At 47.1% G+C, this 13,538-nt stretch overlaps 1 protein-coding gene across 1 annotated transcript; it reads right to left on the bottom strand.

The window, feature by feature from the left end:
• Nucleotides 1-1,624: 1,624 nt before the first annotated feature.
• On the bottom strand, nucleotides 1,625-11,648 carry FAM219B (family with sequence similarity 219 member B). Its single transcript, XM_055002618.1, has 6 exons — nucleotides 11,557-11,648; nucleotides 8,488-8,584; nucleotides 8,094-8,184; nucleotides 6,464-6,541; nucleotides 6,290-6,338; nucleotides 1,625-4,172 (listed from the first exon to the last, which is right to left on the bottom strand). Exons 1-6 carry the CDS (start codon nucleotides 11,632-11,634, stop codon nucleotides 4,017-4,019), a joined length of 549 nt encoding a protein of 182 aa, XP_054858593.1. The 5' UTR covers nucleotides 11,635-11,648; the 3' UTR covers nucleotides 1,625-4,016.
• Between the last annotated feature and the right edge of the window lie 1,890 nt (nucleotides 11,649-13,538).

The following is a 13,538-nucleotide window of genomic DNA, read 5'->3' as shown; positions in this document are numbered from 1 at the left end:
CATCTTAAAAAAACTTGTAGGGATGTTAAAATTTGTATGGCTGCTGTACCTCTTAAAAACGCACCAGCATTGATCCAGAGACTGGTTTGATTTCACATCAACGTCCCTGTTGGGGGCTCTCAGGAATGGTTCAGTTTATTTTATTAATGGGGGAAATTCCTTGATTTTGTTGTGTACTCACTGAGGGAACAGCAACTAGGGGTGTGCACTTTGGGTTTCCGATTCCGGTTTTTAACCCAAATCGGTCCCAATTCGGAATCCGGGATTTCCAAATCAGGGCCAGCATGTGATGCGGGTTGCTTCGGGGGACTGGGGTTAAGTTTAAAGGGCCCTTTAAACTTTCCTATTCCCTACCTTACCCCCCCCCTTACCTGGGGGTGGGCCTCCCCCCCCCCATCACTTCAGAATGCTCCGAATCTTTCCAGAGCATTCCAAAGTGACTCAAAAACCCAAATCCAAAGCGGCATGCCACTTTGGATTTCAGGGTTTTCCGGATCTTTCGCGTGCATACCCCTCATAGCAACTCTATGCCGCCAAATAGAAAAGGACTCTGAGGAGGAGGTTTAAGCACAGGTGCAACAGCTGAACGGTGCTGCTAGTTTCGTATTCAAAGGCAAAGTATTCCCTTGTCAAAATACAAACTGCACGATAGAGGAACCAGACTTAGAGACAGGGCAAGGGCATGGAGCTGCTTAGGAGCTCAGCATCGGGATCTGTCAATTTGAGAATAAGGGAGTATATAATACTGTACATAAACGACGACAACTTGCAATCTGATCTCATGGGAGGGGGGAAGCTAATGGCTCTTCCTGATCCAATATATATACACGTTTGCTCACTGGGGCACACAGCAGCTCCCATAGCAGTTTCAGGGTCAGGAAAAGAATGTGGAGGGAGGAGGCTTAGACCCCTCCAACCCCCCCAAAAGTATGCAATGGTCACATGAATCTCACCCCAACGTTTTTGAAAATCAGGGAGCTGTGGGAAAGGCCATGTCTAATTTGACTTAAGATTGCACTTCAGGCACACTCCACAGCTAAAGTTACCTGCGGCTCATCAGCGGTGCTTTTAGCAGCTCGAAAGGATGCTTAGGTTCAGATCTGTTTCTAGGGGAAGGGAGTTCCAAAGGACAGCAGACCCTTCCGTCTGCACCAGCGCACTGAAACACCAACACAGATCTCTAAAGCAGGCACATTGGGGGCGGGGGGGGAGTCAAGTTCTACAAACCAAAATATACAAAACCCTAGTCTGCTTCTTTTCAGGGCACTAGAATGCGTTTGCCCAATCTGACTGACAGCTCTGCTTTCACAGGAAAGAAAAGTTGCTGTTAAGAGTGAAAACACTATTGCCACAGCAACTGTTTTTTTGGACAGTTAAAGAAAAAGGGACGAGTGGAGGAGAACCCTGGAAATATTACCCTCAAAATGTTCCTTAAAAATAACTGGTACAGATGCAACAGTGCCCGAGGATCTGGGGAAATGCTTTTCTTCAGAGGGGGCGGGGGGAAGCCCAGCTAGAATGCAACGTTGTTAGTTTTTTTGCAAAGCAATGCCTCCTTGTTTCACTTCAAGTCTTACTTAAAAGACTCTTCAATCAAACGACCTTTCAAGAAGAAAGACACAGCACCAGTGCTATACAAGGGGGAGTTTTATTTGATATGCTTCCCTTGATCATGATATATAAAACCAATAATTCTCTGAATATACAATAGTATTAAATAATCTAGTAAGATTGTCCTCTGTGCATTTCATTATTTTAAGGCAGCATTTTTGAGCCCTGTCTGGAAGGGATGACGAGTCGCCCTTCTCAACCCTGGATTACCGCATCTGGGGGCCTGCTCCCACCTTTACCTGCAGAGCTTGTTTGGGGGCTGTTGTCTCTACCCGTCTGCTACATTCTTCTACCCCCCTCCCCACCAAACCTATAAAAGCTTATTGCAACTAAACTTCAAAGAGAACAGCCCGTCAGGGTACCTGCCTTCTGCCACCAGGAGACTTTGCAGGTGAAGAAAACACAGCACGCAGCACCCAAATAAATAAAAGGCAACGAAAGAGAAAAAAATCTGCCTTAATGGTCAAGTGGCTCCAGCGGGGATCAGATCCATAAAGCAGATCACTGTGTACTTAACACACTGCAAGGGCAGTGTTTCCTCATCCCTAGTGGAGCCAATGGGCGAGGGTATGTCTGTGGGGCAGCCCCCCAGCCCACACTGATGAGTAACGGAAGAGTGCCCCAGAGTGAATCTTCAGCCTCTTGTGTCCTGCCAGGAATAGCCCTCTTGCGGCGCTACACCAAGCAAGGATGATGTGCAGCTTGGGATCGTGCAGCTGCAAGAAAGTTGCAAAAGAGCACTGGCTTTTATTTCGGCAAGCGGCTGATAACGGATTGCCCAGGCAGAGAAACAACAGCCTTTGGCTGCCTTGGGATGCTTATGGAATCACAGTCTGGGGGCATGGTCAAAACCCAAATGTTAGTGGAATTTTTTTTTTTAAAGCTTCCAGCATACTATTGAATCTGTAGTGTAATCTGCAGAGGCAAATACCCAGCTGTGGCCCTCGGGGACCAACACAGAGAGCAAGTAAACATGAATGTCATGTCTTTCTTCCTGCTCTTCCACCCCTTCTGCTCCCGGTACAAGTCTGCCCTGGTATTATGCGGGGCAAACTGCATGAAAAGGGGAGGGCAGCAGGGTAAGTGGTGAGCAAAGCACACCCCAAAACACACCCCTCCACCAATCAGAAAAGAACTGATTCTCCTCGCCTATCATTACTGTGTAAAAGCAACCTGGACAGATGAACTGTGGTCCCAGGTAAAGGGAGGGCAGATCTAGGCTCTTCTAATGAAAGGTATCACTAACTTCACATGGTAAAGGGTTAGTCCCCTTATAAAGCTGCCTAGAGTTAATACAACAATTAGAGACAGCTGTTGCGGAAAAAGTGGGGTGAGCTGCAATCGAGTTAGGAAGCATGACGGTAACACCCTCGAACCATGCAGGCCCTGGGAGGTCTTGCTAGTCTGGATAACCGATGATTCACTCCTGTACAGATGCTCCTGGACATCAGAGGGAGGCAGTGCCCAAATCTCGGGCCCCTGTCTTGCTTCTGAAGGTGGGAGGGCGGCCACGTTCAGCTCGGCCTCCCACCAAAGCACGCGGAGAAGCCCAGAGCTTAAGCCGGCGATAAATGAGTGCCTCTCTTCTGCCGTCTTCTAGGCCTGTCTTAAAAGCTCAGCCTTGGAGGCGTAAATGCTTCTTCCAAACAACACACACACCCCTCCAAAGGCTTGGCAGGCCCTTTACGAGGCCCAGGACCTCAGCTCAAGTTTCCACAGTGCTCCCAGCCTGTAAAAATGTCTCTGGGTGAGGAAGTGGATGGAGGAAACAGAAAGCCACCAGATTACTAGGCAAAGCTCCATAAACTGGCTCACGGGTGAGCTACCCAGAGTCTGATGTGCAAAGCTCTCTGCTTCCACCCTGCCACACCCAACGTTCCACCCTGCCACACCCAACGTTGCCTATGCTTGGACTGCTTCTTTGTAAGGTTTTGAAGTACAAAGGAAAGGGAAATTTGCTTACGTGGGCCCTATAACAGCCTTCCCCCACTCCAACTCCAAAGGTTTATATTCAGAGGAAGTCCAAGGTTGCCTTGGCTCCACATCCCTTTCCACAAAATGAGTTCTGCGGCCGGCCTCCAGATTTGGATCTCTTCTCCCATCAACGGTGCAGCTTCCTCCCACAAAGAGGCAATCCTCGGCAAGGTAACTGGCAGGCTGCTTTCTCCAACAGTCTCATAGCGTATTGCAGAAATAGTTTTTGGAGAAACGCTAAAGTGTCCCCAATCGGGGGTGCAATGGGATGCTTTGTTCTTCCCACCCACTCGACTGCTTTGACCCGAGGTTTGGTGGTGGGCTCAGCAGCCTCTGCTGGCATCCACAAGTCCCCCCTCCCCCCAAAAAAATTGGGGAAAGAAAAGTGCTGGTGTCTTGACCTGTGCAGTGTTGCCTCTTCAGCCCATCTCTCACTGGATGGAGCAAGAAGAGGATTCCCCGAAGCAACAGGCACAAGGGGAAGATGAGACAGGCTTGGGAGGAATGAGGTCAAGGTCCTCGTCGTCTGGGACTTCGTCCAGGTGATAGCCATCCTGCAGCAGCTGACGACTGAGATCCTGGTTCACCTGGGAAGCAGAAAAGGAGGTGAAGGTATTTGCTAGCATCAGACTCCCCCCAATTGGGATGAACAAGGATATACCTGAATGTGCTCAGCAAGATTTTTAAATAGCTATTTCAGGGAGGGGAAAGCTGATAGCCCGTTATCCCGACAGGTTTTTAACTGCAGCCTGCACACCACCCCCCCAAGCTGTTACCTGGACAGGCAAACTTTTTACCTATGAAAGGGTCAGCAACAGCACTGGGGTAGTTTCAGTTCACACAGTCATGATGATCGTTTATTTATTTATTTATAAATCCTATCTCCTGCTATTAAAAACCCCAGCCACATTCCTAAGACACAAGATTTTGGAGGAGGAGGAAAGAGCCATTTCGACTGATTCACCTTTCCACTGTAGACACCCACTTTGTCCCTATGCCTTCAAAGACCAGGGTTGCAGAGGCAGGCAATGGCAAACCACCTGTCAGTCTCTTGCCATGAAAACCCCACCAGGGGCCGCCATACGTCAACTATGACTTGAGGGCACTCGCCACTCCATTCTTCCTCTTGCAAGTCTCGAGGAGGTGGTAGTTCCCCAATTCAGAGTTAAACTGTCTCTGTATTGTCGAAGGCTTTCACGGCCGGAGAACGATGGTTGTTGTTGGTTTTCCGGGCTGTATTGCCGTGGTCTTGGCATTGTAGTTCCTGACGTTTCGCCAGCAGCTGTGGCTGGCATCTTCAGAGGTGTAGCACCAAAAGACAGAGATCTCTCAGTGTCACAGTGTGGAAAAGATGTAGGTCATTTGTATCTACTCAGGAGGGGTGGGGTTGAGCTGAGTCATCCTGTGAGAGTTTCCCAGGGTATGGAATGCTAATGGCGGGAGGCTTCACTGTATCCTGAGGAGGTTCTTTTGCATATGGATTGGTACTTGATGTGCTGATCTTCTCTGCAGGGCTATTGTCGGGGGATAGAACTCTCACAAAAACTCTCACAGGATGACTCAGCTCAACCCCACCCCTCCTGAGTAGATACAAATGACCTACATCTTTTCCACACTGTGACACTGAGAGATCTCTGTCTTTTGGTGCTACACCTCTGAAGATGCCAGCCACAGCTGCTGGTGAAACGTCAGGAACTACAATGCCAAGACCACGGCAATACAGCCCGGAAAACCCACAACAACCATTAAACTGTCTCCCCCCTCCCTGTGCAGTTCCAATCTGAACACAGGCAAGCGCCTCTCAAAGTTACCTAGCTCCTCTTTATCTAGTTGGAAACAGAACACAGAATCCTCCCGCTGCAAAACCCCCCCCCCCCGCAAATCATGACTTAACAGCTGATCTTTCACACCCAGACAGGACTGAGCACATTCCACGCTGCACAGCTGATACAATCTGATGATGCAAAATAAGGCAGCTTGCAAAACACTTCTCAAGAACATGGTGGCATGCATGTGCTTTCAAAGAGAGACCACTTTTATTTTGTATTTATTTATTAAAATCTTTATGGTCTGTCCTTCAGCACCACAGGACCCCCAAAGCAGCTTACACAGCTTCTTTAAAAATGGCAGGAATCTTGTCACTGGTTGGACTGAGTGACATGTTTTCGTTTGGCAATCTTCAACCTGTTTGCTAGTCAGGAACTCTATGCCCTGAGGAGATGGCTTTCTTGTGCAAGGAAGAAAGCCACCAATCATGTCCAATATCCATCACACACTCTAAGGACATCCCCCCCCCCCCCCAAACAAAGCCTTTGCCCGCTGCTGACTGGATGCAAGGAATTATGGGAGAAGAGACCCTGTGTGTGAGCCTGAGACTTCATCAGTTATAAGCAGTGATTTTTCTGATGCTGTATTTTTCGGTAGAAAATTTTCCATCCTACGTATGTAAATAGAAGTCTGCTTATCTATAGTTGTCAGGGCTATTGTGCTACAAAAGCCATAGTGCTAGAAAGGCAAGATATGGGATATGAAGCATGCACAAACCCCAGTGGTTGCACATGGTGTATTTACCTTCTTTTGCTAACAGAGTTTGAATATTTAAATGAAATCAAGTTATTTAAAAGTGAATTGGAAAACCTGCTGGTTCAGATTTTCCCAGGAAAACCACACTGCTGGTTATAAGGAACAAAAGATGCAGACTTGCCTCTGCGGAAGAGTAACCAGAGGAACATCGGGATTCCAGCTCCCCATCACTAGGAGAAGAATGGCGAGAGTCAAAAAGAGCCAGAAGACATTTCTTAGCATGTTACTTGAGAGCTTAGTTGGGAACTCCTGGGCTTTCCCTACCTCAACACCTCAATATGGTCCCAGCTCTCACCTGTCTGACTCCAAGGAGACCAGAGTTTCATCCGAGGTCTGACTAAGAGCAGCATAGCCCTTATTGAACTTCACTGACCTGCAGAAGAGAAGCCCGAATCAACATGCAACAGATGGCTGGGGTTGGGAGGGCAGGAAGAGAACATAGCAGGGAGAAGGTGAAGCAAATCAATGAGTTGTTTTCAGTGGGCACAACGCTGCATTTGGATGAGGAAGGCTCATGTTCAAACCCCAATCCGTAATGCAGCCATTCAGTAAGTTACTTCCGTTCCGATGGACACACCTGGCAGGCTTAGTGCAGCAGTAAGCCTCGTGTCTGAAGAACGGAGCTCTGATATGAAAATCTTGTTGGTCTCCAAGGTGTCACTGGACTAAAAGCCTGCTGCTCTGCTGCAGACCAAATACAGGACCCACCTTAAACAAAGCCTTGGGATGCTGGAAGGGAAGAAGAGCTGCATAACACTTTTAACCAAGGATGGCTGGGTGGAGCAGTACGTACTTGATAGGGCATGCAAGTACCAGAAAACGTTGCTAGCGCTCATATGTTCTGCTCCATCTCACTAGCGCTTTTAAAAGACAGAAGCAGAGATTCACAGAATGTTGGCTTCTGCACTCAGTAATGATTTCTACAGCGGTGCAATATGGCAACACAATGCATTATAGCATCGCCTCAACTGGCAGACAGACATTGTGCAGTTTTCATCTCATGGACCCCAGCAGACAAGCAGGACTTGAAATCAAGGCTGGCACCGGATGCTGGACTGTACAGACTTCTTTGAGGCCTGCTGATCCTCTCAGGAGTTAAGAACATCTGGGAATTGCTGTGAGCAAGCCCTGCCCGTCCCAAGGGCTGCGGCTATCTCAGCAGATGGCCCTTGAAAAAAGACAATCTTGCCAGTTTTTGACAATGATCGTATTGGTGACTTGCATTGGATGGATGTGTCTAAATCAACATGAACTGGCCTTACAGTGAGTGAGGCTGTTGGTCTGTCTAGTTCAGTATTGCCTACTGTGACTGGCAATGTTTCTCCAGGTCTCAAACACAGAAAAGTCTTTCCCAATGGTGGCTATTTAAGGACCTTCCACTGCAGATACCCGCTAACAAAACCTGGGACCTCTGCACTCCACCAATGAGCCACAGCCAGGGCAGCAAAGCATTCCACCAGTGACCTCTGACACTTTCCATGGGCACAACGTTGCCCAAAGTAAGCTGCTTCCATCACCCTCAAGCACATACAACATCAAATGCAGTATTGCAATGGGAACCAGCGTGGTTTAGTGGTTTAAGTGCCAGACTAGGATCTGGGAGACCCCAGGTTCGAATCCCTGCTCTGCCACAGAAGGTTGCTCGGGCTAACACAGGGTTGTTGTGAGGATAAAACAGAGAAGGAACAAACATTGCAAGTTGCTTTGGGTCCCCACTGGAGAGAAACGCAGGGTATAAATGAAGTAAAATAAATAAAAAGGTACTGATTCCTGTGATGGTCTGTCACCTGACAGTGATGAGTTTCAACTATTCCATACTCAAGAGATTCCATACCTCATTCCCAAATCTTCCTGAGACAAATACCTGGTCAATTCTGAAAAGCTTATACCCATTTAAAGAAAAAGAGAGGGAAGGGGACTTTGACCTCTTGGCTGCTGATTTGGGTTGGTTCCGGACGGTTCCCCCAAGCACGCCTTTCCTCCGCAACATCGCCTTCGCCATCTCCCGATGCTTTTCTGCAACCCAAAATGGCAACACAAAGTAAGGAGGAGCTGCCACTGTCATCTGCTGGGCAAATCATGCTAATCTTTATTGCCTGCAGGCTGCTTAAAGAATCAACTGGCAATAGCTACACTGGCACAGAAATCTGGCCACCTGTCTGACCTGTTTGTTAAATTCAGTTCCCTTTCCATATATAACAGCTCACACGACTTATGATATCCCAACCCAATAGGAATCCAGCTGCGATTAATGGAACAGCGCGCGTGCGCGCGCGCACACACACACACACACACACACACACACACACTTTGACTTACGCAGCTTGTCTTGAATAGAAGGAGTTTTGTTCATAATGTACGGTCCCCTTTTTTCCATTGAAGTTTCTCTACTTGTTCTCTTCTTGTCCTTCTGCCCCTGTTAAGAGGGAAGTTACAAGTTCCAGAGACATTGCAATTGAACATCCCTTAATAGAATACTCAAAACCATTCCCCTTTCTTTCATTTCCTAATTCTTCCATATATAACAGCTCACCAAATTCTTCTTCCTTGACAGGACCTAGAGTTTCCATGGAGAAGTTTGTGGGTTTAGCGTCTTCCCAATTCTGACTCTCCTGTCCTGATGTCCAGTCTTAATATCCCTATTCATAAACTTCCAGAACAGCTTTTTTGTTGTTATACCCTTTGTATGCTTTAGTCATACAACAAATTGCAAAAGTATGAAGGGACACAAAACTGACATGAAAAATGGCAGTACTGAGAAGCCAAGAAGAGAACAGTCCAGTGTCCCGGGATGTGCTATTGCTGGTCTTAAAGTCACCATTTTCCAGCAAAGAATTTCCAAGGGGCATTCCATCACGACACTGTGAATTAGAAATTCAACATGAAGTCTGATATCATCTCCAGAGGACTTAACAAAGATTTGGCTTTCCTCCATCACTACACGCCTCAACTAGGTTAATACAACTAGGGAAACTGCTTTATCACCAATGACTGCTATTGTAAAATGGTTTCTCCACTTATCCTGATTACACTTGAACGTTATCTAATTATATCTCGCCTTGTACTTACTTGCATGTCACGGCCCATTAACACTGCTGTTTTTTTTTAAAAAAATGTAATAACCTTTTATAAATAAAATCTGCCTCGTGAGATCTCCGCTAGATGCCGCTGACAAAAGCTAGTCCCTGCGTACAGAAGCATAAAAACTAATAGTTTATTCCAGCATGAGATACACAAGATTCTAGTTTAGCTTTGCTGCAAAGATGAAAATGGCTATTTCTTTCCTCTCTGTTTAACCTGCCCCACCGTCCGGGTCCAAGAGAATATGACACAAACATATAGAGGAATTTCAAGTGCGTATACTGCTTGTGCCATCAAGTTGTTTCTACGTAGGTGTGTGCTTTAAATGCAATTCACGGCTCATTCTCAAAGCCATTTCCTTCAAGCAAATATGGCTTCCCATATTAAGCACTACATTTACTTATTCTAATTTACTGAGCACTAAAACAAAAAAGATCACACCACTGGCCATTCAAGATGTGTTCTGTATGCTAAAAGGTGCATGTGTGGTGACCTTGGAAGGAAGGGAAGTTGTCAGGCAGGATGTAGCAACAGGGCGAGGGAAGTTTCTACTTAACATTTTACTTTTGGATGCTTACAGTCAGGGCTTTTTTTCTTGGAAAAGAGGTGGTGGAACTCAGGACTGCACAGTGACGTCACTTTGGGTCAGCTGGAACAAGGGGAGAGTTTTTTAAAGTTTAAATCGCCCTTGGCGAAAATGGTCACATGGCTGGTGGCCCCGCCCCCTGATCTCCAGACAGAGAGGAGTTTAGATTGCCCTCCGTGCTGTGGCGTGGAGGGCAATCTAAACTCCCCTCTGTCTGGAGATCAGGGGGCGGGGTCACCGGCCATGTGACCATTTTCAAGAGGTGCCGGAACTCCATTCCATTGCATTCCTGCTGAAAAAAAGCCCTGCTTACAGTGAAATCCTAAACAGAGCTAACCCAGTCTAAGCTTGCTGAAATCAATGGACTTAGACTGGAGTAACTGCTTACTGACACAACCTTTATCATTCTTGCTGACAAAACCTACACCTACAGTTTAGCATCCTCCCCAAAGAAAACCCCCACTATGCCTACATCAGTCTTTCAAAACCACAAAATTTGGGGCTCAGCCACAGAGTTCATTCTTTCAGCAAATAGGTCTATTCAGATCTATTGGCTATGATGTCAAACTGGAACCTCCACGTTCAGAGGCAGCTGGGAAGTGAAAAGGAAGGTAGTTGCTGGAAGAGATTGGGGAAAAAAGCCTACCTTCTGCTTTTAGGATCACCCCCCTGGCCTGGCTTTCTTGGTTCATGCCAATTGAGATCAGATGCTGGGGTAGATGGCCAGAGCTGCTCTTGGCTTCTCATAAAAGGTTAGGGCAATTTCTGACACACAGCTATTAATCAAGAGAATTAGGACTGGAAACCTCCATGTGGGCTATTAGCCACGATGGCTCAGCAGAGCCTCCATAATCCGAGGCAGCGTACCTCTGAATCCCACTTGACAAGAGGCAAAAGAGTAAGGACGACAGAAAACACGATACTTTCCTCGTGCATGTGATCAGCCACTGCTGGAAACAGGAGAGCGGAATGGGTGGAAAGTTAATTAAATTTCTAGCTTGTAGCTATTAACAATGGCGGTGTAGAGGTTAGAGTATCTTACTAGGAACTGGAAAACCCAGGTTCAAATCCCCACATTGGGTTGCAACTCCAGGCTGGGAAATTCCTGGAGATTTTAGGAAGGGAGCCTGGAGAGGGTGGGGTTTAGGGAGGGAGCTGGGAAACTGATCTCTAGTCATCTGGTGGTAAGCTGTAATTGCAGGACCTCTTCAGCCACCACCTGGAGGCTGGCAACCCCACAAAGTTCACTGGGTGACCTTGAGCTAGTAATACCGTCTCCGCCTAACCTACCTTACAGGGTCGTTGTGTGTGTAAAACAGGGAACAGGGGAACAATGTAAAGCACTTTTGTGGAGAAAGGCAGGGTATAAAACATAAAATATGAGAATCAAGAGTTTTAAAGCCCTGAGATAGATGATAGATAGATAGAATTAGCGCCCCAATTAGCCACAACGGCTAAATGGAGCCTCCATGTCCAGAGGCAGTCTACCTGTTCTTACAGGGAGACTTCTATGTTTGACAACCTTCCTGGGGAAGCTTCTCTTCAGCCCCTGCTGGGCTTGCTGGGCTAGCTGGGCCTTTCTGGCGGACGCAAGAGAGATACCCACAGCGCCGCCTCCCCAGTCAAGCCAGCCTTGTGTCACCCCTGGATGCTAGCCCCTTTTCCCTCTCAGGGCGATAAGGAGGCCTGGCCTTGGCCTAGGCCTCAGCCCGGGCCCTCACCGTGCTGTGGGTGCCGCTGCTGGGCCCGGCCTCCCTCCGCCTCGCCGGCTCTTCCTCGCCCTCCTCGCCCGTCGCCATCGCCGCTTGCCTCAACCGGCCGCTTCTGCCAGACTCTGCCCCTCCTCTAAACGTCATCAGCTAGGCGACGAATCAAAAATCGATGCTTTACCAGGCTACAAGACGATTGGTCAAGCTGCAGAGTCCCTTTTCGCTTGGCTACGCCTATAGGCTGTTTTGATTCGTTTTCCACCCTCCCACCAGGATTAGGCCCGCCTCTTCCGACGGAAACAGGGAAGGGGGAAAGAATCTCGACCGTGCTAGGCTTCTGTCGCTATCTCTTTGCTCCTTGGAGGCTCTTAACCCGGGAACTTGGCTGTTGATCATTGAAAGCATGCAACCCTAGGGCAATAAGATTGCAAGGGTGCAGGTGCCAGAATGAGGCTGGATCTGGGCTCTGCCTCTATTTAAGTATACCTACAGGCAGTTCATTCATTCATTCATTCATTCAATTTATAACCCGCCCTCGCAAGTAAGCTCAGGATGGGATAGCATTCAAGTTTAGCATTCCCGTGTAATTAATTTTCCTGTTACTGGATTTTCCCCCCAGTGAAACTTTCCACCATGGGAACTTGCACCTGCAATGACACTTGCCACGTGCAAGGCTTTCCTCCCATATTCCCGCCACCCCCACCCTTAGCACCTGTGAAAGCGAGCCAACTCACAGAAGCTCATGCCAGAACAAATGCCGTTCAAGGTTCCACTGGACTAACCGTAATTTTTATTATACAATTCTTCTGGACAATTAGTGCCGGCTCAGAATGGCAAACGTTTGTTCTTATCCCCACAATGTATCTGGGGCTGAGAGGAGTGGCTCGCTGAAGGCCACCTGCTAAGCTCATAGCAGTCATGGGATTCGAACCAGCAAAGTGTGGATTCTCAGCCCAACCACTTTACTACTACACCAGCATCCCGTTTATTTTGCTACAGTAGACTAACAGTTAACCCTCTGAAAGCCTACAGCTGTTATCAAAACTACACTCCATACTGTTCAGAGCATAGCTCTGTCTATCAAATACTGGGGACAACGGGCACCCACTTGGGCAAAGCCTAGTATAGGCCAAACGTTGCCACAAAAGGAAAGCTTTTAGCATTACCCAAATAGAAACTTAAGTCATTAACATTACAGGGTATTCTATCAACAAAGCAAGGCACAAAGGCTTCCCGTTTTATGACAAGAATTTAGATGTACACTGGGCTTGATTTAAATGTATGTTCTGCCTTTAAACGTGGAGGTTTTCATTACTGCAGTTAATTAACTTCTGAATCAATTAACTGGGAAGAACTGGGGTTACTCTATCTTCCCATTTTGTTACACTGTTGCCCTCCTTTGAACGTTTGGTTTCTATAACCCAGGGGACAGGAGCTAAAACAGCCCTAGTGGATGGCTTGGAGCTGAAAAGGAGCTTCATGATCTATTTTTTGAAAGAAAAAACTCTGATTTTGATGTTCATAAGAAGAGACTCTTCTACTGGAAGACCCTAAGACAGGAAAGACCTGAGTAATCTTTTAAAAATATTGTTGAGTGTGAGAAATTAAAGTGAGTCGGAATGAATGAGAGGAATAGAATTTATTACACCAAGCGCAGGATGTGCCCATACGTCATAAAGCATTATTTACTCCTAAATCTATCCAGTTCAGCTAGATGTTAAGAGCTCACCAAGCCTAATGCATAGGTAAGAAGTAAGATGCATAGTACACTGCACTTTATCTAAACTGGAAACAGAAACTAAACAGCTACTGGGTGGTGAAGTTGTGGCACTGTGTTATTATACCGAATACTAAAGTTGTTCCCGTGAAACAATATGCAGGTACAAGGTCACACAGCTAAGCTGGGGAAAAAACACATAGAACACACTCAAAGCAACCTAGCCAGTTCTCCAGAACTGAGCAGGTGGTAGTATGGAGAATGTGATACTTTTTGC

This window comes from Eublepharis macularius, chromosome 18 (assembly GCF_028583425.1).
Source record: "Eublepharis macularius isolate TG4126 chromosome 18, MPM_Emac_v1.0, whole genome shotgun sequence".
Lineage (NCBI taxonomy): Eukaryota > Metazoa > Chordata > Lepidosauria > Squamata > Eublepharidae > Eublepharis > Eublepharis macularius.
Note: the sequence above shows the minus strand (reverse complement) of the source record. Positions and strands in the feature narration are given on the sequence as shown.